Here is a 25,356-nt window from a genome sequence, read left to right on the forward strand (position 1 = left end):
GTAAAAATAATAGCTAGCATTTATCGAGTATTTACTGTGCGCCAGGCACTGTACTGGTGTTTTACATGTATCAAGTCGCTTACTTCTCACAACCAACGACTGTTTTGTAGAAGAGAAAACAGAGATGTTAAATAACTTGCCTAGAGTTACCCAGCTAGTAAGTGGCAGCGCCAAGATTTGTGTTACAGCAGCCAGGCCCCAGAGCTGGGGCTCGTCATCTCTAGGCCATATGCCTCTGCCTGGTGGTGACATGGACAAGCTTCTGCAGTCCAGGCAGGAAATCATCTACCAGTAGTCTATAGGTTAAGAATGATCTGTCTTGTAAAAAATAAGTTATGAAAATGAATTAGAAAGGCTGGTAGCTAATGCAGTCGTTGTAAACACCTCTCTAAAACATGATTTCATTTGGTTCTGGAATATTTTATATGATATTACTTTAACAAATAAAGTATCAGAAGTCATTTTTTTTCACATAAAAAGCTTATTTTGTTAGTCTTATATTAAGAAGCCTAAAGAAAACCGTGAGCGTTTTCTGAGATAGTAGGAGTAGCAATAGTCGTGTACAAGAACCACATGCATTTAAAGCTGGTCACCTGGTCCAGCCCATTTCTAGTGTGAGCACAGAAGCCTAGAAAAAGTACAGCTTTCATAAAGTTGTGTATCTCGATAGTGGCAAAAACTGGAACAGAAAAGAAGTTTCTTTACTCTCTCTTGAAGTAGTTCCACTTAAGGATCTTTTAAAGCCAAGTAGAATGAAAACGTCACACAAGTTTGATTGACTGGAGATCCTTAAAAGTAGTAAAGTTTAATAACTTCAAGTATATCTCCATTTCATATAATTAACTAATTCAGATAACAGCCATCATTAATCTGAACTAAGGATGCTTCCCTGTGCTCTTTTACAATTTACACTTTGTAGATTTTAGTCCATGGAGAACAAAATGAAATGGCCAGATTGAAAGCAGCCCTGATTCGAGAATATGAAGATAATGATGAAGTTCACATAGAGGTTCATAATCCTCGGAATACAGAAGCAGTGACCTTGAACTTCAGGGGGGAAAAACTAGCCAAGGTAAAAGGTTATGGTTTTTAATCCTGTCCATTCCAAATAGTTCCTAATCCCTTTAGGGAAATGTATACTTCTTAAGAATATCCAGCTTTTAATTAATCAAATAATGTGTTCAACGATGATTTCTGTCAGTTTACTCAATATGCTGTAAGACCTTGATCCTTGTGCTTTTAGGCTTTTTCTGGTTCCACTAATTTGTTTTTCACATGGAAAATTTTCAGATAAATTAGATCTTCAGTCTGATGGCTTTTAATCCACATTCCCATTTACTTATCATACCCACGTTAGAGAGTAAACAAATGTCCATTACTGTTTTGTTTTTTTCCATTACTGTTTTTCACTACATCCAATACAGTATTCTGTCTACCTCTTGGCATTCTCCCTCAGAATCTAAAAATAGACCCATATCTAAACATAATGTCTGTGGATATGATGGAATTTATAGATCTGTCTTTTCAAGAGTTAATCATTTTTGATGATGAAATATAAGGTTTTCAGAATTTAAAAAAGAAATTGTTACGAAAAAAAAACCTTACCTGGGATTTTAGAGGGATGCTATAAGAAGTCTGCATTTTTACCTCCTGTTCATCAAACATCTTTTTAAGATACCTCTAAAGGAAAGTTTTTAATTATCTGTCTGAAGTTTTATTTATTTATTATTTTTTTAATATTTATTTGGCTGTGTTGGGTCTTAGTTGCGGCACACGGGCTCTTTGTTGTGGCACACGGGCTTCTCTCTAGTTGTGGTGCACAGGCTCAGTAGTTGCAGCACACAGGATTACTTGTCCTGCAGCATGTGGGATCTTAGTTCCCCTACCAGGGATCAAACCGCATTGTCCCCTGCATTGAAAGGCAGATTCTTAACCACAGGACCACCAGGGAAGTCCTGTCTGAAGTTTTAAATATCAAATGTGTTAATGAGCAACTTTACAGAATTCTTTCAGTACATAATGAGCCAAATATGAGGAAGCTAATGGATGAATATCATTTCTTGCAGTTGAATTTGAGGAAAAATTGCAAAAATTAGGATGTGAGGCTCTTCTTGCCAAAGAAGAGCAAATGGTTGTATTTACTCCTGAATCTTACTGTTCACAAAACTTTCCAGGGGCCAGTTTAATGGAAGAGATGTTATACCTGTAGAGAAACATATTCTATAGGTATAAGAATATTTACAGTTGGGAATCTAGAACGGTACTTCCCAAACTCTACTGGTTGCAGTGTGGGGAGAAAAAGAAAGTTTTTCGGTCAATTGAGGAGAAGCCGAGTTGAACAAAATTAAGCTGAGTTTATAGCGAGACTTTGCAGAGTTTTTATTAGGCCATTGTGCATTATAAATCCTCAAGAAATACAGTATACAGCATTTAAAAAAATTTTTTTTTTCACATCTTTATTGGAGTATAAATGCTTTACAATGTTGTATTAGTTTCTGCTGTATAACAAAGTGAATCAACTATATGTATACATATATCCCCATATCCCCTCCCTCCTGCGTCTCCCTCCCACCCTCCCTATCCCACCCCTCTAGGTGACCACAAAGCACCTAGCTGATCTCCCTGTGCTATGTGGCTGCTTCCAACTAGCTATGTATTTTACATTTGATGGTGTATCTATGTCAATGCTACCCTCTCACTTCATCCCAGCTTCCCCTTCCCCCGCCCCATTCACTCAAGTCCATTCTCTACATCTTTGTCTTTATTCCTGCCCTGCCACTAGGTTCATCAGTCCCCTTTTTTAAATGCCATATATATGCATTAGCATATGCTGTTTGTTTTTCTCTTTCTGACATACTTCACTCTGTATGACAGATTCTAGGTCCATCCACCTCACTACAAATAATTTAATTTCTTTCCTTTTTATGGCTGAGCAATATTTCATTGTATATATGTGCCACATCTTCCTTATCCATTCATCTGTCAATGGACACTTAGGTTGCTTCCATGTCCTGGCTATTGTAAATAGTGCTGCAGTGAACATTATAGTACGTATATCTTTTTGAATTATGGTTTTCTCAGGGTATATGCCCAGTAGTGGGATTGCTGGGTCATATGGTAGTTCTATTTGTAGTTTTTTAAGGAACCTCCATACTGTTCTCCATAGTGGCTATATCAATTTACATTCCCACCAACAGTGCAGGAGGGTTCCCTTTTCTCTGCACCCTCTCCAGCATTTATTGTTTGGAGATTTTTTGATGATGGCCATTCTGACCGGTGTGAGGTGATACCTCATTGTGGTTTTGATTTGCATTTCTCTGATGATTAGGATGTTGAGCATCTTTTTTTTTTTTTTTAACATCTTTATTGGGGTATAATTGCTTTACAATGGTGTGCTAGTTCCTGCTTTATAACAAAGTGAATCAGTTATACATATACATATGTTCCCATATCTCTTCCCTCTTGCATCTCCCTCCCTCCCACCCTCCCTATCCCACCCCTCCAAGCACCGAGCTGATCTCCCTGTGCTGAGCTGATCTCCCTGTGCTATGCGGCTGCTTCCCACTAGCTATCTACCTTACATTTGGTAGTGTATATATGTCCATGCCTCTCTCTCGCTTTGTCACAACTCACCCTTCCTCCTCCCCATATCCTCAAGTCCGTTCTCTAGTAGGTCTGTGTCGTTATTCCTGTCTTACTCCTAGGTTCTTCATGACATTTTTTTTTCTTAAATTCCATATATATGTGTTAGCATACAGTATTTGTCTTTCTCTTTCTGACTTACTTCACTCTGTATGACAGACTCTAGGTCTATCCACCTCATTACAAATAGCTCGATTTCGTTTCCTTTTATGGCTGAGTAATATTCCATTGTATATATGTGCCACATCTTCTTTATCCATTCATCCGATGATGGGCACTTAGGTTGTTTCCATCTCCGGGCTATTGTAAATAGAGCTGCAATGAACATTTTGGTTCCCTTTTCTCCACACCCTCTCCAGCATTCTAGATTTTTTTGATGATGGCCATTCTGACTGGTGTGAGATGATATCTCATTGTAGTTTTGATTTGCATATCTCTAATGATTAATGATGTTGAGCATTCTGTCATGTGTTTGTTGGCAGTCTGTATATCTTCTTTGGAGAAATGTCTATTTAGGTCTTCTGCCCATTTTTGGATTGGGTTGTTTGTTTTTGTGATATTGAGCTGCATGAAGTGCTTGTATATTTTGGAGATTAATCCTTTGTCAGTTGCTTCATTTGCAGATATTTTTCCCATTCTGAGGGTTGTCTTTTCATCTTCTTTATGGTTTCCTTTGCTGTGCAAAAGCTTTTAAGTTTCATTAGGTCCCACTTGTTTATTTTTGTTTTTGTTTCCCTTACTCTAGGAGATGGGTCAAAAAGGATCTTGCTATGATTTATGTCATAGAGTGTTCTGCCTATGTTTTTCTCTAAGAGTTTTAAAGACCACTTTAGGTCTTTAATCCATTTTGAATTTATTTTTGTGTATGGAGTTAGGGTGTGTTCTAATTTCATTCTTTTACATGTAGCTGTCCATTTTTCCCAGCACCACTTATGGAAGAGACTATCTTTTCTCCGTTGTATATTCTTGCCTCCTTTGTCAAAGATAAGGCAACCATATGTGCGTGGGTTTATCTCTGGGCTTTCTATCCTGTTCCATTGATCTATATTTCTGTTTTTGTGCCAGTACCATGCTGTCTTGATTACTGTAGCTTTGTTTTATAGTCTGAAGTCAGGGAGCCTGATTCCTCCAGCTCCATTTTTCTTTCTTAAGATTGCTTTGGCTATTTGGGGTCTTTTGTGTTTCCATACAAATTGTAAAATTTCTTGTTCTAGTTCTGTGAAAAATGCCATTGGTAATTTGATAGGGATTGCATTGATTGAACCTGTAGATTGCTTTGGGTAATATAGTCATTTTCACAATATTGATTCTTCCAGTCCAGGAGCATGGTATATCTCTCCATCTGTTTATGTTCTCTTTGATTTCTTTCATCAGTGTTTTATAGTTTTCTGAGTACAGGTCTTTTGCGTCCTTAGGTAGCTTTATTCCCAGGTATTTTATTCTTTCTGTTGTGATGGTAAATGGGATTGTTTCCTTAATTTCTCTTTATGATCTTTTGTTGTTAGTGTATAGGAATGCAAGAGATTTCTGTGCATTAATTTTGTATCCTGCCACCTTACCAAATTCCTTGATTAGTTCTAGTAGTTTTCTGGTGATATCTTTAGGATTTTATATGTATAATATTTTGTCTTCGGCAAACAGTGACAGTTTTACTTCTTCTTTTCCAATTTGGATTCCTTTTATTTCTTTTTCTTCTCTAATTGCTGTGGCTAGGACAATACTATGTTGAATAATAGTGGCGAGAGTGGACATCCTTGTCTTGTTCCTGATCTAGAGGAAATGTTTTCAGTTTTTCACCATTGAGAATGATGTTTGCGTGGGTTTGTCATATATGACTTTTATTATGTTGAGGTAGGTTCCCTGTTTGCCCACTTTCTGGAGCTTTTTCTGCATCTGTTGAGATGATCATATGGTTTTTCTCCTTCAATTTGTTAATATGGTGTATCACAGTGATTGTTTTGCGTATATTGAAGAATCCTTGCATCCCTGGGATAAATCCCACTTGATCATGGTGTATGATGCTTTTAGTGTGTTGTTGGATTCTATTTGCTAGTATTTTGTTGAGGATTTTTGTGTCTATGTTCATCAGTGATATTGGCCTGTAATTTTCTTTTTTTGTGATATGTTTGTCTGGTTTTGGTACCAGGGTGATAGTGGCCTCTCAGAATGAGTTTGGGAGTGTTCCTCCCTCCACAATTTTTTGTAAGAGTTTGAGAAGGATAGGTATTAACTCTTGTCTAAATGTTTGATAGAATTCGCCTGTGAAGCCATCTGGTCCTGCACTTTTTTTTGTTGGAAGATTTTAAATTACAGTTTCAATTTCATTACCTGTGACTCGTCTATTTATATTTTGTAATTCTTCCTGGTTCAATCCTGGAAGGTTGTACTTTTCCAAGAATTTGTCTATTTCTTTCAGGTTGTCCATTTTATTGGCCTATAGTTGCTTGTAGTAGTCTCTTATGATCTTTTATATTTCTGCAGTGTCAGTTGTAATCTCTCCTTTTTCATTTCTAATTTTATTGATTTGGGTCCTCTCCCTATTTTTCTTTTTTTTTTTAATATATTTTTTATTTATTTATGTATTTATTTTTGGCTGTGTTGGGTCTTCGTTTCTGTGCGAGGGCTTTCTCCAGTTGCCGCGAGCGGGGGCCACTCTTCATCGCGGCGCGCAGGCCTCTCACTATCACGGCCTCTCTTGTTGTGGAGCACAGGCTCCAGACGCGCAAGCTCAGTAGTTGTGGCTCACGGGCCCAGTTGCTCCGCGGCATGTGGGATCTTCCCAGACCGGGGCTCAAACCCATGTCCCCTGCATTGGCAGGCAGATTCTCAACCACTGCGCCACCAGGGAAGCTCTCCCTATTTTTCTTGATGAGTCTGGCTAAAGGTTTATCATTTTGTTTATGAAAGAACCAGCTATTAGTTTTATTGATCTTGGCTATTGTTTTCTTTGTTTCTATTTCATTTATTTTTGCTCTGATCTTTACGATTTCTTTCCTTCTACTAACTTTGGGTTTTCTGTGTCTAGTTACTTTAGGTGTAAGGTTAGATTGTTTATTTGAGATTTTTCTTGTTTCCTGAAGTGAGCCTGAATTGCTATGAACTTCCCTCTTAGAACTTCTTTTGCTGTAAAAAAGTTTTTTTGACTCTAGAACTGAAAACACACTTTAGGTGTATGTGTCATTTTTATATTTAACTTTATACAGGCATAGAGAAACTGTTGTCAGTATCTGTTTTCCCAAATGTAGCTTTGTATTAGAGTGTTGTTCTGTTATTTTAGCCATAGTTATATATATAGTTTTATATATATATATATAGCTATAGTTATTTTTTTTCCACAAGTGTAATAACCTTGCTTCGGGAGAAGTCAGATTTATTAAGGCAGCCATCCTCGGGCATGTAAAACAGAAACTAAGAAGGAGGTAAAGAAATCAGATCCACAAAAACTATCAAAAAACCCATGCAGTTTACCATCGAGAATTGTCAGGCCAAGCAGTTGTGTGCGTGGTAAGAAATCAGCATGTTGGGAACTAGCACACAGCTGAATAAAGAAAGAAACCGAGGCTGGCAGCAGAGGGTGAAGCCAGAAGAACCACTCAGTCTTGTTCTCCAAGGTACTTGGTTCTCCCGGCAGACACCTCATCAGCATCCGGGATGTCACTGCACTGAAATCAGCCTCCTTAAGTCACCAGCATTTAAGGAGAAAAAAACGCCGACAAACCATGTGAAACAGAGCTAGGTCCCATTATAGTTACAAGAGCAAATGTTACCACTGCCTCACTGCCATCTGCCCTTAACTGATGAAAGGTAAACAAATACGAAATATAAGGTCTTTGTCCCCTTTGAGTTCATTTCTTTGTAGCTGAGAAAAGTTATATTTAAGAATGTTGGATTTCATGTTTGTACGAGTTTTGTTTGTTTGTTTGGTGTTATTGTTAGTTTCTGAACAGTCAGTCAGTACTCTCTTCTCTTAAAAAATGTTCCCCCTCAGTTGTATGAGCTCATTCATACCTGTCTTTACAGACCTTTCTATTCAGAGATGCTGCTGCTTTTTGGATCTGGCATGGCCTTGCATCTTTGTATTTTGGGGCTCCTCCAGGTACAGGGTTGAGAGCCAGCCTGAGGGGGCCACGCACGTCTGGCCCTCGGTTGCTGTCCTTCCCACCATGCTGTCTCTGTTGAGAGTTTTTTTTGTTTTGTTTTTGTTTTTTTTTGCGGTACGCAGGCCTCTCACTGTTGTGGCCTCTCCCGTTGTGGAGCACAGGCTCCGGACGCGCAGGCTCAGCGGCCGTGGCTCACGGGCCCAGCCGCTCCGTGGCATGTGGGATCTTCCCGGACCGGGGCACGAACCCATGTCCCCTGCATTGGCAGGCGGACTCTCAACCACTGCGCCACCAGGGAAGCCCTGTTGAAAGCTTTTTTAAGCCCCAGCACCCAGTAGGTTTACTTGGTTGCTGAACTGATTGGAACTGACGGAACCTAACCATTCTTGCCAGGTCTGCCCCCGTGAGTCTTGCCTTTGGTCTCTTGGTAACCTTGTTACTGCCCTGGTCGTAGAGGTATATAACATTTTATATTTTTCATGTTTAGATTCATGGGTTGTTTTCATGGTTCAAATGGTCATGATTGAGTCCCTGAATAATTAATTTCATTTTACAAGATTCTGTTCTCTTCAAATTGTTTTGGTTTTTTTTTTCTTTTTAATAGGTCATGGGCTTTTTAGCAGACAAAAAACCAGAACAGGGCCAGCGGGTCTCAGGAATACTTGTTAAAAGAAACTTTAATTATCACATACTTTCTCCTTGTGACCTCTCTAGTAAGTATACTATTAAATGTCAAATGTAATTTGATTTTAGCATTTAAAGAAAATCTTCAAAAACTTCTCTTACCCTGTGGCCAAATCTTAAGTAACAGCCAAATAACGAAGTATAAATAGTTGAAACTTAATAATCTAGTTATAGCTTCATTTGAAAAAAAATCTTCCTTGAACTATTACAATATTTAAATAACTTTTTTCTTAATTGGAAACATAAGTTCCCCTGTAAGACAGATTGACTACTGCCTTCTGAAGCCTGTCTTCTACCTTTCTCCATGGAATACTGCTACTTTTATTTCCTGAAGTAATTGTGGACTCCCCACACAGGCTTTTTTGGTTTTTATGACCTGTAGTGTTAAGTTGCTTGCTGAGCCTGTGTTTTATGCACGTGTAAATGCTAAGCTGTCATTACTTTTGCAGTAACTACGATATTATCTTTAAGTAAATAACTGTGCTCAATTTTATTTATATGGCACTAATAAATTAAAAGTGCTTTATCAAGGAATAAGAAATAGCAGCAGTGTTTAGGTGTTCAACTGTGAGATAAGCCAACTGTCAGCTTTCAGACTATCACACAGTAGAATATAACTTGTTCCATTAACAGTTGTCGAGGTCTTACTGTATGCCAGGCATTGTGCTAAGTGCTGGAGGACTAGAGAGGTACTAAGAAGCACAGTCCCAGCCCTTGAAAAACTGTCTGTTGAGAGAAACCATCCTGTGAAGAGCTAATCACAGTATTGACCCGGGACATACAGAAGTGCAAGATAACATGTAAGGAGAGAATGGGCCTAGAAGGGTTGGGAAAAGCATTGCATACCAGGTAGCTCTCATGCCAGGTGGTGAAGGTTAGCTAACCAGAAGAGATGGCAGAGGACAGCTGGCTTACTGGCTTGGAGATGTTAGGGACCAGATGTGTCTTGGAGAATGAGAGTGCCTTCTTATGGCTGAAGCACAAGCTAACTATTGGCCAGGGTTGTGGGGGGGGGAGTGTAGGATGGGAACCAACTGTGGAGCACTTTGTTCTCACATACTTTGCTTTTACTTCTCTTTTCTTTACTCCTGGTATGTGTTTGCAAATTGTATTTTGTGAGACTAGTGTTGTTTCCTAAAGTATATTTATTCTAATTTCCTCTCCAGATTATACTGACTTGGCCATGAGCACGGTAAAGCAGACCCAAGCCATTCCATATACTGGTCCTTTTAATTTGCTTTATTACCAGCTACAGAAATTGACAGGTGTGTATATTTATTGACATTCACTTAACTGTTTTCTAGTTTTGAGTAAGATAATTATATATCCAGGAAAGGATGTTAATTTTGGTATTTGTGTCAGAATTGCACAAATTTTCTTTGTACTTTACTTGGTCATGTTATTACCACCTCCAGGTGAAAATTTTGAATATACACTGATAAACAGTTTTTAAATCTCATAATACCTCTTATTATGATCCACTTAAAATTCTAAAATTGTCAGTAGTCTTTGCTTCTTGTGTTTAAAATCTACTTTACTATACCTAGAATTTATCATAATTTCTTTGTTCAGTGAAAATAATTTTTCTGGTTCCATCAGTACAAACCCTTACAGCACGTTATATAAGAGTGTATGACCGCTGGCCAAAGGCCAGTAAAAAGTAAACCTATTCTGTTTTTATATTAGACCATTTTGAATTAGAGATTTTTGTGTATTAACATCATGAGAGGTGAAGAGTTAAGTTAAAAGGCGTGGGCTCTCTCTGATAAGCAAGAACACTTCAGATCACAAAGTTACGCTTTCTATGAATATGCTGTTTGTAATTCATACAGTGAAGTACTGCCATAAAATAAAACAGTAGAATATATCTTTTTTTACTTCAGAACCTCATGTTAAATTATAGGTTATAACACAGGAAGTTAATAAAATACATCTGAATTAATCCTTAACTAAGAAGTTACTACTGGGAAGACCAGAAAAGCCTTGTCTTAGACAACGGAATATCCCTGTAGAACCTTTAAACTTATGAAGACAGACGGTAGAAGTGACGTAGTTGATGAGGTTCGTGTTAAATTTTAAGATGCTAGTCACTAAATCCCTTGTACAAACATAGGTGTTTGACAGTCACCAAAGTTTGCAACTGATAAGATGTTTAATGTCCAAGGTAAATCCTATCTAGTTATATGAATATTTATAATACATGTTGAGATCTTTTAGTTGCTATAAGCAATTAATATAAAACTTCACTACTTGGGCTTCCCTGCTGGCGCAGTGTTTGAGAGTACACCTGCCGATGCAGGGGACATGGGTTCGTGCCCCGGTCCGGGAAGATCCCACATGCCGCGGAGGCTGCGCATCTGTAGCCTGTGCTCCGCAACGGGAGAGGCCACAACAGAGAGAGGCCCGTGTACTGAAAAAAAAAAAAAAAACTTTGCTACTTAAAATCTGCCTATACACAAGTTATTAAATTTTTTTCATTGTGTATCACCTTATTTCAGCTGTCTCTATAAACAAATGAATAATCATACTCTAGAAGATTATTTTAAAAAATTTTTTATGCTGGCTTTCTCAAAAAATTTTTATTTATATACAATTTTGAAAGGTTACTTTCCATTTACAGTTATCACAAAATATTGGCTGTATTCCCTGTGTTGTACAGTACATCCTTGAGCCTGTCTTACACCCAGTAGTTTGTACCTCCCACTCCCCACTCTTATATTGCCACTCCCAAAAAAACTTATATACATCTTACAACTTCTGTTTTTCAGGTGATGTAGAAGAATTAGAAATTCAAGAAAAACCCGCTTTGAAAGTGTTCAAAAATATTACTGTAATACAGGAACCAGGAATGGTGGTATTAGAAGTAAGATCATTTACCTAAACAAGAAGGGGAAAAAAGTTTTGAGTTCACATGTAAATGTAGAGAAAATTAGGTTCTTCCCAGTCAGGAAAAAAATTGTTGGAAAATATATATGTGTATATTTTTCTTTCTAAGGTCAACATTAAATATAACATAACTAAGCATTTTCTATATAGTTACAGTAGCATAGAAACTAATAATAAATTAAGACAATATTTAGTATGTGAAATGAGCAGAGGTCTCTCATCTGAGTGAGTCTTAACAGATTTTGTGGTACCATAGGTGTCTTCAGTTATATCAAAAGGTCTTAAAATTCTCGAGATAAAAATATAATTCTGTTAACTTTAAAGCAAACAAACTTGTCATGCAACACTTCTTAAGAGAGTGGAATTCTGAAGATTCAAATAAGCAACATTAAAATGACCCAAATCCACAAAGGCTAGAAATCATTAATTTAGGTAAATGTGGTTGCCACTGTTAGAATTTTAAATCCATACTGGTAGAATTTAGAACCCAGACACCAAATGACTTTGATGGTTGATTTTAATAGATTAGCATCCGTTAAGTTTAAAGAAGGACTTTCAAAGTGAATCCTGGGACTGAATGATACAGGGAGATACTTTGTTGCTCTGCCTCAAGGTTGAATGTAAATTTCCCAGCTATATGGTCAACTATTCTGTCATACATATTATTTTTTAAAACAGAAAAAGATCTGTCAGCTCTGGTTCCACTGCAGTTCACTGATTTAAGTCTGAATTTGATTTATAAGGCTAAAGGTAACTGGAGAAATTATCAAGAGGAATAGTTATCTATAACATGAAGTTACATACAATAATATATAAAGTGTTATCTGAGAAAGGGGAAAAGTTGTTAGAGACATTAGTTTGGTTCTTGCTACCAAATAGTATTAGAGAATGCATTTTTTATTCCCTAGAATTAACAGATCAAAGAAGATCTTAGAGGAAGTTTTTCAAGTGACTCGTGTTGCTCGTAAAAGTACTCTTTGGAGAGAGAATTAAAAGAAGGGGGTTACTCATTCCTGAAGTAATTCATCTGGTCTCACCCTAACCTGGTAGACATGGAAAACTTTCTTAGAGCAGCGGGCACATGGCACAGTGTCAGGGGATCTTAGGCTTTATGTGAGAAACAAAAGTAAAACTTTAAAAATATTACTGTCTGTGCTGCTAAAATATAGTGACTAGGAATTTGAGTTTGAGTCACAGAACCAGCAATTAATTACTGCTTATGTTATCTTGCGCAAGTTACTTTTGAGTCAGTTTACTCCTTTATGATGAAGATGTGAGAGTTAAATGAGATAATGCATATAAGACACTTGCCACAGAGGACATGCTCCGTACATTTTAGTGTTGTTTAAAAAAAAAAAATTAAAGAATTCCAGCATTACTAATTAATTTCAGTAAACAATGGGTTTACTGAAATTAATTAGTAATGCTAATCAATTTGAGAAAACAGTTGATTTCAGTGAAATGCTAGAAGCAATAATCCCACACGTATAGTCCGTGGATGGGTGGTAGTGATTGCAGTTTTGGGGGTTGGCTGGGTTGTACCTCCCTAATTCTGCCTCTTGCTTTTCAGTGGCTGGCAAACCCTTCCAATGATATGTATGCAGATACAGTAACCACCGTGATATTAGAAGTCCAGTCAAACCCGAAAATAAGGAAAGGTACAGAATTACTTCATTTTTATCACTTCTTTCATTTCTCCCATGGTTCTTTGAAATAAAAAGCAGAAAACAAGAGTCCTAAAGAACTTAAAATATCTTGATCTTTTCATCCCTGTAACTTTTAAGATATGATACATGCATAACAATGTGTATTTCTAATATTTTACTCTTTGTCCTGAGTCTTCGTTCATGCTATAAAAACGTGGCTGCAGTTAACACGAAGATAAGAATCTCTTAGTAACAGTCCTCTTAAAAACAATTTAATCAGAAATTCCAAAATATTGCTAAATTGAGCCAGAATGTCTAATAGGAAAATATGCTGCTATATTTGTGTTGAATAAAACTTGTTGAATAGAATGGAATTTCCACATGGGACAATTTTGCAGTAACTTTCTTTCCTTTTCTAAGAAGCAATTTTCAATCAAAGAAAACACCAGTGAAAATATTTTTGTGTCATTTCTTTATAGTTTGATTTTGTTTTATACATAATTCAGTGTAACACATTACAGTGCACATATACGGTAGCCCTTTGTGTTCCTGTGGGAAGAAGCCACCCTTGAAGTATTCCGGGAAGCCTCACATGGCAACAGGTCTCTGATAGAATATTTTTGTTTCTTAAAATTTTTTTTATAAGTAAGCAAATAGTTAGTTCTTTGATTTCAGGAGAAAGAAAGCTTGGGTAACCACTTCATAATCCATCTGCTTGTAATTGGTCACATCTATAACATGAAACTAATAAATGCCTGGAGAAATCTAAATTATTCATCTAAGTTACTGGTAAGTTTTTGAATTTGAATAATAGTCATTGTAAAATTACAATTTGGACACTATTTGATAATTTTAGTTGAATTAATTAGTGGGTAATGGATGCCCCTGTGTGCCTGTAACATAAGAGATGGAGCTGTGCATTCATACAAGCCACAGAAGAACGTCACACCTTGGATTCTCACATGATGTTCAGTCTCACAGTCTTCGCCCGGGGGTACAAGTACATTCATGCCAGAACAGTTTTAAAGGCAGTTGTCGGTTTTCTGTTATTATTTTACATTTTTCATATCTTAGTTGGTAAAAATATAAAAATGGGGGGCTAGGTGGGAAAGAGGACCTTTTACCAAGGTCATAACTAATTCGTGGTGCAAAGTTAGGAGCAGCGAAGTGGGGGATAGGATTAAGTGCAGAGACCAGGAGTGAGAGATCAAGGCTGGAGCACATGAGCCGGCCCACCTCCCCACGCTGACACCCAGCTCTCCAAGAGCACAGCCCCTTCGCTTCGTAGCATGGTCTCGGTCACTTGGAATCGAACGCTTCTGAACTGAATTGTGTTTTAACCTCCAAGGTTGCTTTCTGTTCATTAAATTCTGATAACTCTTTTGTAAAATTAAGTCAGATATTTATACTTTACTGAAAAATGAAATTTCTATGCAAAAATGACACTTTTCCAAGGCCAGTTAGGATGTTGTGTGGTCTTCGGGGATGTTAAGTACCTGAGCTCCTCTAAGCCCATTTCTGCACTGGGTGGCAGAAGAGGGGACCCAGCGTGTGTTGGTGTGAGATTGTCAGCTATGTTGTCAGGATGTCATCTGCTGTTCCAGTGAAGACTCCACCTAATGATTGTGCTGAAAAACCGAAAAGGTGCTGTGGTTTAACAGATAATCACCAAATATTTAATGTCTGTTGTACAGGAAGGAATACATGAGCTATCGTTGCTTGGTTTGACTTTATCTTGGGTATTTCTCTTAGCGCTCTGGTCCAAAGTGAAAATATACCTTTACTCTGATCTGCACTAGTGGAACTAAAAATAATCATCCTGCTATTAGTGATCCATCTTAAACTAATTATAAAAACATTAGTTCACTAAGTTAAGCCTCTGGGCATTTCGGGAGAGGTTCATTGCTGAGAAGTCAGAACAGGCATTTTCCATGAGTGACTGTAAAAGCTAACTGGCTGCCTCATTGCCTGGTTTCTCCCCACTTTGTGGCGTATCGAGAGTGGGATTTTATACTCTTCTGGGTAATGAGGTGCTTCCTTATTTTCTTTTTTTTTCTTTTTTTTTTTTTTTTTTTGCTGTACGCGGGCCTCTCACTGTTGTGGCCTCTCCCATTGCAGAGCACAGGCTCCGGATGCGCAGGCTCAGCGGCCATGGCTCACAGGCCCAGCCGCTCCGCGGCATGTGGGACCTTCCCAGACCGGGGCACGAACCCGTGTCCCCTGCATCGGCAGGCGGACTCTAAACCACTGCGTCACCAGGGAAGCCCCCCTTTTTTCTTTTAACAGTCATTTGACAGATGCTTACTGAGCACCTGCTATTTAGTGGGTATTATTCTAGGTGCTTAGGGTACATCCATGAACAAAGCAAACAGATGCTGGCCCTGTAGGAGCTGACGCTCTAATGAGGGCTGGGCAGCTTGATCGGGTTTGGAGTGGGCACAGGTGCGTAGGGCTTTGTCGGCCATTTTAAGGCTCTGGACTTGTAGTCAGAGGGAAATGGGTTACATTGTAGGGTTTTTTAATTACTCTGGTGTTTATTGAGAGGAGATTGTTAGGAGGGCAAGTATGAAAGCTGACAGGTTCCAGTGAGGAGCTTTTGTGTTCATGCAGGTGGGAGATAGAGGCTCAGGCCAGGGTGGAAGTGGTGGAGGTAGCAGAAAGTGGTTGGATTCTGGAGAAAGTAAAGCCAGCAGTATTTCCTGAAAGATTAAATATGGAGCGTGAGAAAGGAAACAAACAAGATGAGTTTTAAAGAGACAAGACAGTGACCCGAGCTGTGAATATGATACATCAGTATGGAAAGTTGTCCCCCGTGGGGCTAAGTTATTAATAAACAGGGGTTTAATTAGTAGTACTTGCTCCTTCAGAAGATGAAAAAGTATCACAAGGACTAGCACATACCCTGTCTTCAAAGTTGAGGGTGTTCATTCTGTATATTTATCATTTAAACTAATTGGCTGTATCCTATCCAAATTTGATATTTTAACATGGTAGAGCAGAGTCAGCAGCTATGGCCCCTGAGCCAAATCCAGTCCTCCACCTGATTTTTGTAAATAAAGTTTTATTGAAACACAGCTATGGGACTTCCCTGGCAGTCCAGTGGTTAAGACTCCGTGCTTCCACCCGCAGGGGTCACAGGTTCGATCCCTGGTCAAGAAACTAAGATCCCACATGCCACATGTCATGGCCAAAATGTTTAAAAAAAAGAAAAGAAAGAAAGAAACAGCCAGCTCCATTTGTTTATATGCCATCTAATGCTGCTGTCTGAGCTACCACCGCAGGGTTGAGTAGTTGCAGCAGAGACCATGTGGTCCACAAAGCTTAAGATACGATCTGGCCATGTACGGAAAAAGTTGGCCAGCTCTATTCTAGAAACACTCACTTCTGTGAAACACTCTGATTCTTCTTTGATAGCATTTGCTCCCTTTTCATTTCTTAGCCTGCTGACACTTTGGTCCAGATTCTGGAAATACAATTATATCTGTATCTGTGTGTGTGTTTAGCTCCAACTTCCATTTATATATAGTCCCCCTGTTCTCACTGAGGACACATGAGAAATCTTATACATTTTCCAAATGTATTCTTTAATGTCCTTATATTCCTTTACATTCTTCTGTTTCACACTGTACCTGTTTTCAGCATGTCTGTGCCCTGTTTTGACACATAGACCTAAGGGCAGATAGATGTATGTGTATGAGTGTATGTATGACTTCACATTCAGTATAATCTCATGTATCTGAGGAGTTTGTCATAAACATTAGTAATAAATATATACACACACTTTGAGAAATTTCTTTTTTTTTTTTTTTTTTTTTTTGCTGTACGTGGGCCTCTCACTGTTGTGGCCTCTCCCGTTGCGGAGCACAGGCTCCAGACGCACAGGCTCAGCGGCCATGGCTCACGGGCCAAGCTGCTCCGCAGCATGTGGGATCCTCCCGGACCGGGGCACGAACCCGTGTCCCCTGCATCGGCAGGTGGACTCTCAACCACTGCGCCACCAGGGAAGCCCTGGAAAATTTCTTTTAATAGACAATTTCATAGCTTAGATGTTTGCTTTTTAATAATGTGTTTTATGAGATTGTTTTTACATGTCAGCTAATTGCTTAATACTTAACAGAATTGATTATAATTAAAGTATAAAAGTTTTATTATATAGTTTTCTTGGCTGGCATTTAGTTACTTGTATATTCAATTAAAAGCAATGAATTTAAAATTAGAGTGACTATGGTCTGAACTATAGAACAATTTAGGAGAAATGACAACTTGGCTCTTTTCCACATAGAGTAGATTCATCACAGTCAACTTGAGAACATACACATTACTCCAAAAAGCAACATTGTGTATCTTTTAGCTATAATTCCCCACACTCCCCACTCTCCCCAACTCAAGGCAACCACTAATCTACTTCTGTCTCTCTGGATTTACCTCTTCTGGACATTTCATATAAATGGAATCCTACAAAAGGTAGTCTTTTGCGTCTGGTTTCTTTGACTTAGCATAATGTTTTCAAGGTTCATCCATGTCTTTCATAAACAACCTCTCCTGGCCATGTGTTGTGTTTTTATTGACACTCTAAGGTTAAAACCTGAAACTATGACGTTTGAATTTACTAATGAACAGCCGGTGAGCTTTTCATGCCCAGGGGATTGTAAAAATATAGAATTGTGTGGCTGAATTCAACTACATAAACAACAAGCATAAAGACTTTAAAAAAAAAAAGTTAATCCATGTCATAGCATGAATCAGTAGTTCATTCCTTTTTATGGCCAAATAATCTCCCATTGTGTAGATACAGCACATTTGGTTTATCCATTCATTTGATGATGAACATTTGGATTGTTTCTACTGTTTGGCTATTGTGAATAATCTTGCTATAAACCTTCATGTACAAGTTTCTGTACAGACATGTTTTCATTTCTCTTGGGTCTATGGAGTAAAATTATTGGGTCGTATGTTAACTCACTGTTTAACTTTTTGAGAAACTACCAGTTAATTCACTGTTTTGTTGCTGGTGATGAACTGGGAGGTACTTAGTGATATTCCCTGGGCAATACTGAAACTTCAGATCAAGTATGGCTCATCTTCCTGAACTGTCAGATTACTTTGTTTTAGGGGAAAAGCTAAGTAATCTAACTGGCAAGTTATTTTAAATATTTTATTAAAACTACTGTAAGTGCATTATATGTAGTAGAATTGCTAAATTTACTTAATATTTTAGATAAAACAAAAACTTCAGAGGTCTCTGAGGATGGATGTGCTCCTAGACCTCTTGGAGTTCTAATTTCACTCACTTCTGCTCATAAATATGGAAAAGACGGAGAAACATTGGAAATAAATTTTTAAATAATCTTAAATGCACTTGTGGTTCCTTAAGAAGAACATGAAATAAAGTGATGAAAATATCAATTTGCCTCAGCAGGTAGATGCTCTGTATACATTTGTCACTTGAAGGATTCGACAGTTAACCACTTTGGTTTCTCAGCAGCTACATTCTAATTATTGATTTGGAAATTATTCTAAACAGGAATTTGGAAATTGAACCCTCTGTTGCTTTTCTCCCCAGGTGCAGTACAGAAGGTTTCTAAAAAATTAGAAATGCACGTTTATAGCAAGAGGTTGGAGATCATGCTCCAGTAAGTGTTGCATACGTTACCGCTCAACAGGGTGCCAGGGGTGGGGTCAGACAAGGTCACTTAACTGGTCTGGGTGCCTCTGTGTTTCTATCAGTGAAGCAGTTTGAACCACTTCCTTCTAGCTACACACTCTAGCCAGTTCTGAGAGCATGTGACCTGCTTGGTCAGCCACTTCCCTGTGAAATACGTTTCACTTAATATAGAGCCTCAGGGTGCTTTCCCGTGGCTGGAGTAGCTGAATAAAGCGCTGTTATCAAGGACATGTGCTAAAATCTTAACCTAGTGTTACTATACCTTTAAGAATTATTATACGTACGTGCTTCCCCTTAAATGTGAATTCCACGTTAAGAATGTTTTTTAGACTCTTCCCAGTAAATCTGTAAACTATGAATTACCTTTAAACTCATTTTTCTTACATGCCAAATATTAGGTCTTTCCCCTTTCCTCCAGTACTTGTTAAGCCTGATTTCAGAATGGTTTTTTCCAAATAAAATAATCATATAAAACTGTTTCTTGGGACTTCCCTGGTGGCACAGTGGTTAAGAATATGCCTGCCAATGCAGGGGACATGGGTTCGAGCCCTGGTCCGGGAAGATTCCCCTTGCCGAGGAGCAACTAAGCCCATGTGCCACAACTATTGAAGCCCAGGCGCCTAGAGCCCGTGCTCTTCAACAAGAGAAGCCACCGCAATGAGAAGCCCGCGCGCCGCAATGAAGAGTAGCCCCTGCTCGCCGCAACTAGAGAAAGCCCACACGCAGCAACGAAGACCCAACGCAGCCAAAAACAAATGATAAATAAATTTATTTTTTTAAAAAGCTTTCTTAGTGGACAACTACAACTTAAGCTTATGTATTGTACCCCAAAAAGGAAAAATAAAAAGATTGAATTGAGTTTTATAATTTCAGCATCTAGCACAGTGCCTTGAACATACAGCAGATCTCTCAAATACTTGTTGAATAAATGCTTCCATTTTTACATTTTTTATTTATTTTTGGCTGCATCGGGTCTTTGTTGCTGCATGCGGGCTTTTCTCTAGTTGCAGCAAGTGGGGGCTACTCTTCGTTGCAGCATGCAGGCTTCTCTTTGCGGTGGCTTCTCTTGTTGTGGAGCACGGGCTCTAGGCGCGTGTGCCTCAGTAGTTGTGGTGTGCAGGCTCTAGAGCACAGGCTCAGTAGTTGTGGCTCGTGGGCTCTAGAGCACAGGCTCAATAATTGTGGTGCATGGGCTTAGTTGCTCCGCGGCATGTGGGATCTTCCCAGACCAGGGTTTGAACCCGTGTCCCCTGCATTGGCAGAAGGATTCTTTTTTTTTTTTTTTTTTTGGCAGGTGGATTCTTAATCACTGCACCACCAGGGAAGTCCCAGTGCTTCTGTTTTGAAATTGAAAGTTACTTAACTAGACGTTTTGAGGTGCTCTGCATGTTTGGAGATTTTTATGTTAACACTTCTGTTCCTTCCTTTCCTCAAAATTCCACACTGATAATCTTTTAAAGCAGCCATTTAGTGGCTTTTAAAAAATGAATGCTAGGCTTTAAATGGTGACTTTGCCTACAGAAGCCGTCACACATCTTCAGAAGTGTTCTTGGTGTTGTCATTTTGATTTTAAAAAGCATCCCTGTCATACAAACTAAAAAGCAGGCACCGGTGCAGGAGCGCTGATTTCCATTGCTGGTAAAAAGGCAGCGGGTTCTGTGCTGGTTGGTTTCCAACCCTGTGGCTATAGCAGTCCCAGGTCTGGGTGAAAAGGGCTCCTTACCAAAATTAATATAGGTTAAGATAATGTATATAAAGTGCCTAGTGCAATGCCTGCTGAATGGAGCATTCTTAATGAACGATAGCTGTATATTTCACCTGTATTATAAAATGAACAAAGTATGTGAAAATAAATAATTAAGAAGTACATCTCAGGGGTAGATACAGTCAGTATTCTACTTCAGAACTAGGGCCTATCTTCAATATTATTTCTTCCCAAATATATAAAATTGTACTTTATATATTTGTAAAGCATTTTCCACTAATACTGCATCTTTGTTTATCTTAAGGGACATATTTGGAGAAGACTGTGTTAGTGTAAAAGATGGTTCTATCCTTAGCGTCACAGTGGATGGAAAAACTGCTAACATAAACTTGGAGACACGGGTATGTAGCTGTTCATTCCTACATTTTAAGACACTTGGGAGATAAAGTGAAAGCAAAAATAATCTATTTTGCAGTTTACTTTTGCATTTTGGCGTTTTCTTCCAGTTTTTTTCCTACTTTTTTTTAATAGATTGTGTTTACGCTATCATATGTCAGGTTTTACACCTTTTATTTCTCTGTCATAAGCGTTTTTCCACTTGCTACATAGTACACATTTCCCTTGTCTTTATTACTCCACTGTTTTCCATTTTCATAATGGAAAGCCTTAATCCACCTCAGCATTTCTCTACTTCGGCATCCAGTTGATTCCAGACTTTCAGAGAAGCTGCTCTTCTGTTTGCAGCAAGATCCAAGTGGCTTTTCCAAACAATAGAACTTGAGAGGTGAGGCCCACGCCCACCGCACCAGCAGACCTTTCATAATTATTTCACAAGCATAAATGAATAAGTATCATCTTCCTTGCGGGGTTGTTTTTGAAGATTACAGCAGTTCATCTACTAAACAAGTAACATGTTTGGGGTTTCTTCTATATAGTCTTTTGAGAAAACACTAGGTTTATTTTACCTCCATAGAAAAATAAGCTAAGAACATAAACAAGTAATTCACTAGAGAAGACATAGAGAGAGCCAGTAAACACGTGAAACAAATGTTCAGATCAGATCCACTAATAATTAAAGGAAATACAAATTGAAAGTATGAAATATCACTGTTTTGAGCTTATACTGGGCACAGATTAAAAACAGTGATATGACCCAGTGATGGTGAAAGAAGAGGGAAACAGTTATTTTCCAGTGCCACATAGGATAGGGAGAAGGTTGTACGTTAGGTGGTGTGTTCTTTCTGCAGGGCGGTTTGGTGATCTGCATCAAAAGCCTTCAAAAAGTAAATACCTTTATCCACAATTCCACTTGCAGGATTTAACAAAGAAAATAATTAGGCAAGTGAGCAAAGATATATATATACAAGGATGTCTATTTTAGTATTGATTAGCAAAACTGCAAGAGACCTAAATTTCCAAGAGTAGGATCTAATAAAATAACTGAATAAATAATGTGTATGGTGTACCCTTATACATGGAATACTATCTATACAGCCACTAGAAACGATTTATTCAGGTGCAGAGTTGTCCACCTATACATTATTGAGTGGGGAGGAGTTACAAGATAGTCAATGTGCTGAATTATCCCATTTTTGTTTTGAAGAAATACACATGTATAGCCAGAAGTCTAGAAGGTTATGCACTGAAATGTTAACAGTGATTTATCATTAGGTCATAGAATTAAGGGTGTTTTTTTTTTCTTTCCTAAATTTTTACATGAGGGATATTTACTGTGTGATAAAAATTGTTTTAAACAGCATAGTGTTTTGTAGTTGAGGAGTAACTGGAAGATGATTAGTGAATCTAAGCCAAATTTAATACCAAATGTTGATTAGATGACCACATCCATTGCTTGCTAAGTAATTTGTGTTGCACAGACTAGATTCCTTGGAGTATTATTTACTAGATCCAAACATGGGCTTTGAAGTAAACATAGTTCACTTGACTTTCCCTTTATTCTTTTTTTTCGAAAGTTAATCTCTAACAAAGTCATCGTGCTCTTGGGAATGTCTCTGCATCCAGGTGCAGACCCACAGGTGTGCAGTAATTCTAGCTCTTAATAATCAAGGCCCCCCACCCCTATGGGAAACGATTGTTCTTAAAGAGCATTAGTTTATCTTCCATATAGTAATTCTAGACACTTCCATTGAAAGGCATGTCTGTGCTCTCGTTTTCAGACTGTAGAATGTGAAGAAGGAAGTGAAGATGATGAGTCCCTCCGAGAAATGGTGGAACTGGCAGCCCAGAGACTATATGAGGCCCTCACGCCAGTTCACTAATAACCTTATGTCTCTGTAGATGTTAAACTTTTTTGTAATGCTTGACTCTACTTCTGTTACTTAAAATAAAATGCATTAATTTCTCTGGGGTAGCCTGTTTACTTTTGATGGCAAATGGCCTTTATTGCAGCACCTGTTTGAATACTGCTAAATTACCAACTCATTGTCCATTATTCTAGCACTGCTAAATTAACTGCCGTTACTGATTCTGCTTCTGGGGTTGTATGCAGCTCCCACTGAAACCTTTAAGATCTGCTCATAGCAGCTGAAACAGAATGTATTATTGTCCGTTTTCAGGAAGGAAATGAGTGATGGTTTGAATTTTCGTATCCATTTTCTGAATTTGAATTAATAATTACATATTATCACTTAAAGTTTTAAGCCCTTTTTCTATTTCTCCCCTCCCATTATTCTTGACAAATTCCTTAATTTATATGTCTGTGAAATTGGGACTTTTGAGATTCAATAATATTTTCTTTGTATGTATACGTTCAATTCAGAGATATTCAAAATATAATTTTTATGACTCAGGTTCAGGGGTTCGTCATGTGTGTTGAATCGTTTCCTGTATAACTTAATCATTAATCCATTTTCTTCCAAGTACGAGCAGTTCAGACTTGCAAGTAACTGGACACAGGATTGTCGGGTGCCGGGTGCTGGGGGAGCAGGTCGACTGCCCAGGGTGGCTTTGGCCTCTACTTCAGTGAAAGGTCTGGCTGCTCCCTCAGCAGAGGGGGTGGGAACAAGCATGGGAAGGGGCAGCTAAAGAGCTGTTACCCTCACTGTCAAGCTAAAGCCATCGGTCAGCCACAGTCACTAATTTGCACTGACATTGCTTAGTCCTTCCCTGTGCTTTGGTGACACACTTTGGTGCCTGAATCTGAATTTTTACTTGAAACCAAATACATTTATTTCTATAAGATACCCTACTTTGTCTTTGGCCCAAACCAAAGGGCCTAAGGGTCACCTTTTATAAGTGTCATATAAGAGTGTGTTATGATAGATGTTAAAACATTTTTAAGTTACAGAAAAAACTACACACTTGTGATATCTTTACCATGCAGGTTATACACAGCAAAAATGGCAAGCCCTTTCTGCTAGCCCCTCTCCCTGAGGCAGCCGATTTCAGTTAAGGATTCTAAATTGCTCTTGAATCTGTCCTCGTCTCATCTCCACTGTAGCTCGGAGTCCAAGTCATCTTTTCCCCTCTGGTTCCTGCCCCAGCCTCCCTACCTCCTCTCCTTATAGCTGATTCCTAAAATAACAGATCTGCTGAAAGCCTCCCTGCTGAAAATCCTTCAGGGCTTCTTTACTGTGATTAATTAGGATGAAATCCAAACACCTTAACTTGGCCTAACAGGGGTTCTCTACCCTGGCCGCATATTGGAATCACCTGGGGAGCATTAAAAATGTACTGATGCCCACGACCTACCATCAGAAGTGGTGTTAGTTGGTCTAGAGTGGTGGTCCTTTATCAGCACATTCTTAAAGCTTCCAGTTGATTCTAGCTGAAGCCAGGGAAATCCAGCCTGAAGACGGGGTCCCGCTCTGTATCGCCCTACCTGCCTCTCCAGCTCCAGCCACTCTCCCCCGCAACACCCTACGTCCAAGCCACGGAAACGGCAGCTATTCTAACACACACTGCTCCCCTTCTGGTTTTCACCTTAAGCTCAGTTGTTTCAGGACACCCTTCTGGCTCGATTTTATCACAGCTGTCACACTTCGTTAAAGTGCTTGAGCAAACCTGCGCCAGGCTCTTCCGTCTTCTGACTAAGCTCCCCCCACCTTGGGTCCTGTCCTTGGCCCCTTCAGCCCAGTTGTAGCAAGAATCTCGCCGAGTCGGTTTAGCAAAAATCCCTCCCTCTTGGTCTGATCCCCCTGGGTAGCTGCTCAAATTCCGCATCCTGATGTCACCCTGCCCTGCCTTCAGGAGGAACCCTGTCAGGGCAGTTTAGCAAAGATTTACCCCGCCTCTTAGTACTTTTACATTCACCTGACCCCTCACCCTGCTCCTTGGCTATAAATCCCTTTTCTTTCTTGTATTTAGGGTTTAGCCTAATCTCCCCTACTGCCATCGTTGTCCTTCCTGGATAGTCGGCCTTACTGTCTTTAGCACACGTCGTCAGTTTCTCTTTGAGGTCAAAACGCTGGACAAATGCTTGCCTAATTTTACTTAACAAGAGAGGGCTGCGTGATGAACGAGCCCCTTGGAAGTGCTTGCGACTCGCTCAAACTGAACCCACCTTCGCGGGGTGGGTGATGCTGGATCTGGTGGCAGCGCCAAATCGCTCTCCTTTCGGGGTTGGTTTCCGCCTGGGGAACTGACAGGCGACAATGGCCAGAGGGCAGGTAGGCTCCCCGAGGGTAGGGTAGCCACGCGCGCCCCGCACCTAACGACTCGGATAAGTGAACAAAAAGCGAATGCATGCAGGGGGCCAAGCTTTTGTAAACGGACAAAAATGAGCTTTCCAAGAAGCAACAGCTATCGCACGTCTTAAAAGTGACCGGTTGGTCGCCGAAGGAGCCCTGCTACTGGAGTCCCTACGGAGCGACCCGGGAAAGAGAGCCAGTGGGCGAAGACAGCCAACAAGCGAAGGCGTCGGACTCCGCAGGAGCCTCCGCCTCCCAGCCCCCCGGGAGCCCCTCCTCCCGGCCGCTCGCCCCGCCCGGATATCCGGCCTTGCCCCGCCCCCGGCTATTCGCCTCGCCCGGATATCCGGCGTGGCCCCGCCTACCGGCTACCGGTATA

At 39.4% G+C, this 25,356-nt stretch overlaps 1 protein-coding gene across 3 annotated transcripts in view; it reads left to right on the forward strand.

Moving 5' to 3' along the window:
• The window catches only part of CPSF3 (cleavage and polyadenylation specific factor 3), a 43,558-nt gene extending 20,455 nt beyond the window's left edge, over window positions 1–23,103 (forward strand). For all 3 annotated transcript variants that reach the window (XM_082851588.1, XM_082851590.1, XM_082851589.1), the window contains 8 exons: window positions 920–1,072; window positions 8,347–8,455; window positions 9,593–9,691; window positions 11,195–11,289; window positions 12,883–12,970; window positions 18,522–18,591; window positions 20,633–20,729; window positions 22,506–23,103. In XM_082851588.1, coding sequence (XP_082707714.1) covers window positions 920–1,072; window positions 8,347–8,455; window positions 9,593–9,691; window positions 11,195–11,289; window positions 12,883–12,970; window positions 18,522–18,591; window positions 20,633–20,729; window positions 22,506–22,607 — 813 coding nt within the window. In that variant the 3' untranslated portion in view covers window positions 22,608–23,103. The remainder of the gene's footprint in view (window positions 1–919; window positions 1,073–8,346; window positions 8,456–9,592; window positions 9,692–11,194; window positions 11,290–12,882; window positions 12,971–18,521; window positions 18,592–20,632; window positions 20,730–22,505) is intronic.
• Window positions 23,104–25,356: the final 2,253 nt, after the last annotated feature.

This window comes from Leucopleurus acutus (genome assembly GCF_964270905.1).
Source record: "Leucopleurus acutus genome assembly, chromosome: 12".
Classification (NCBI taxonomy): Eukaryota; Metazoa; Chordata; class Mammalia; order Artiodactyla; family Delphinidae; genus Leucopleurus; species Leucopleurus acutus.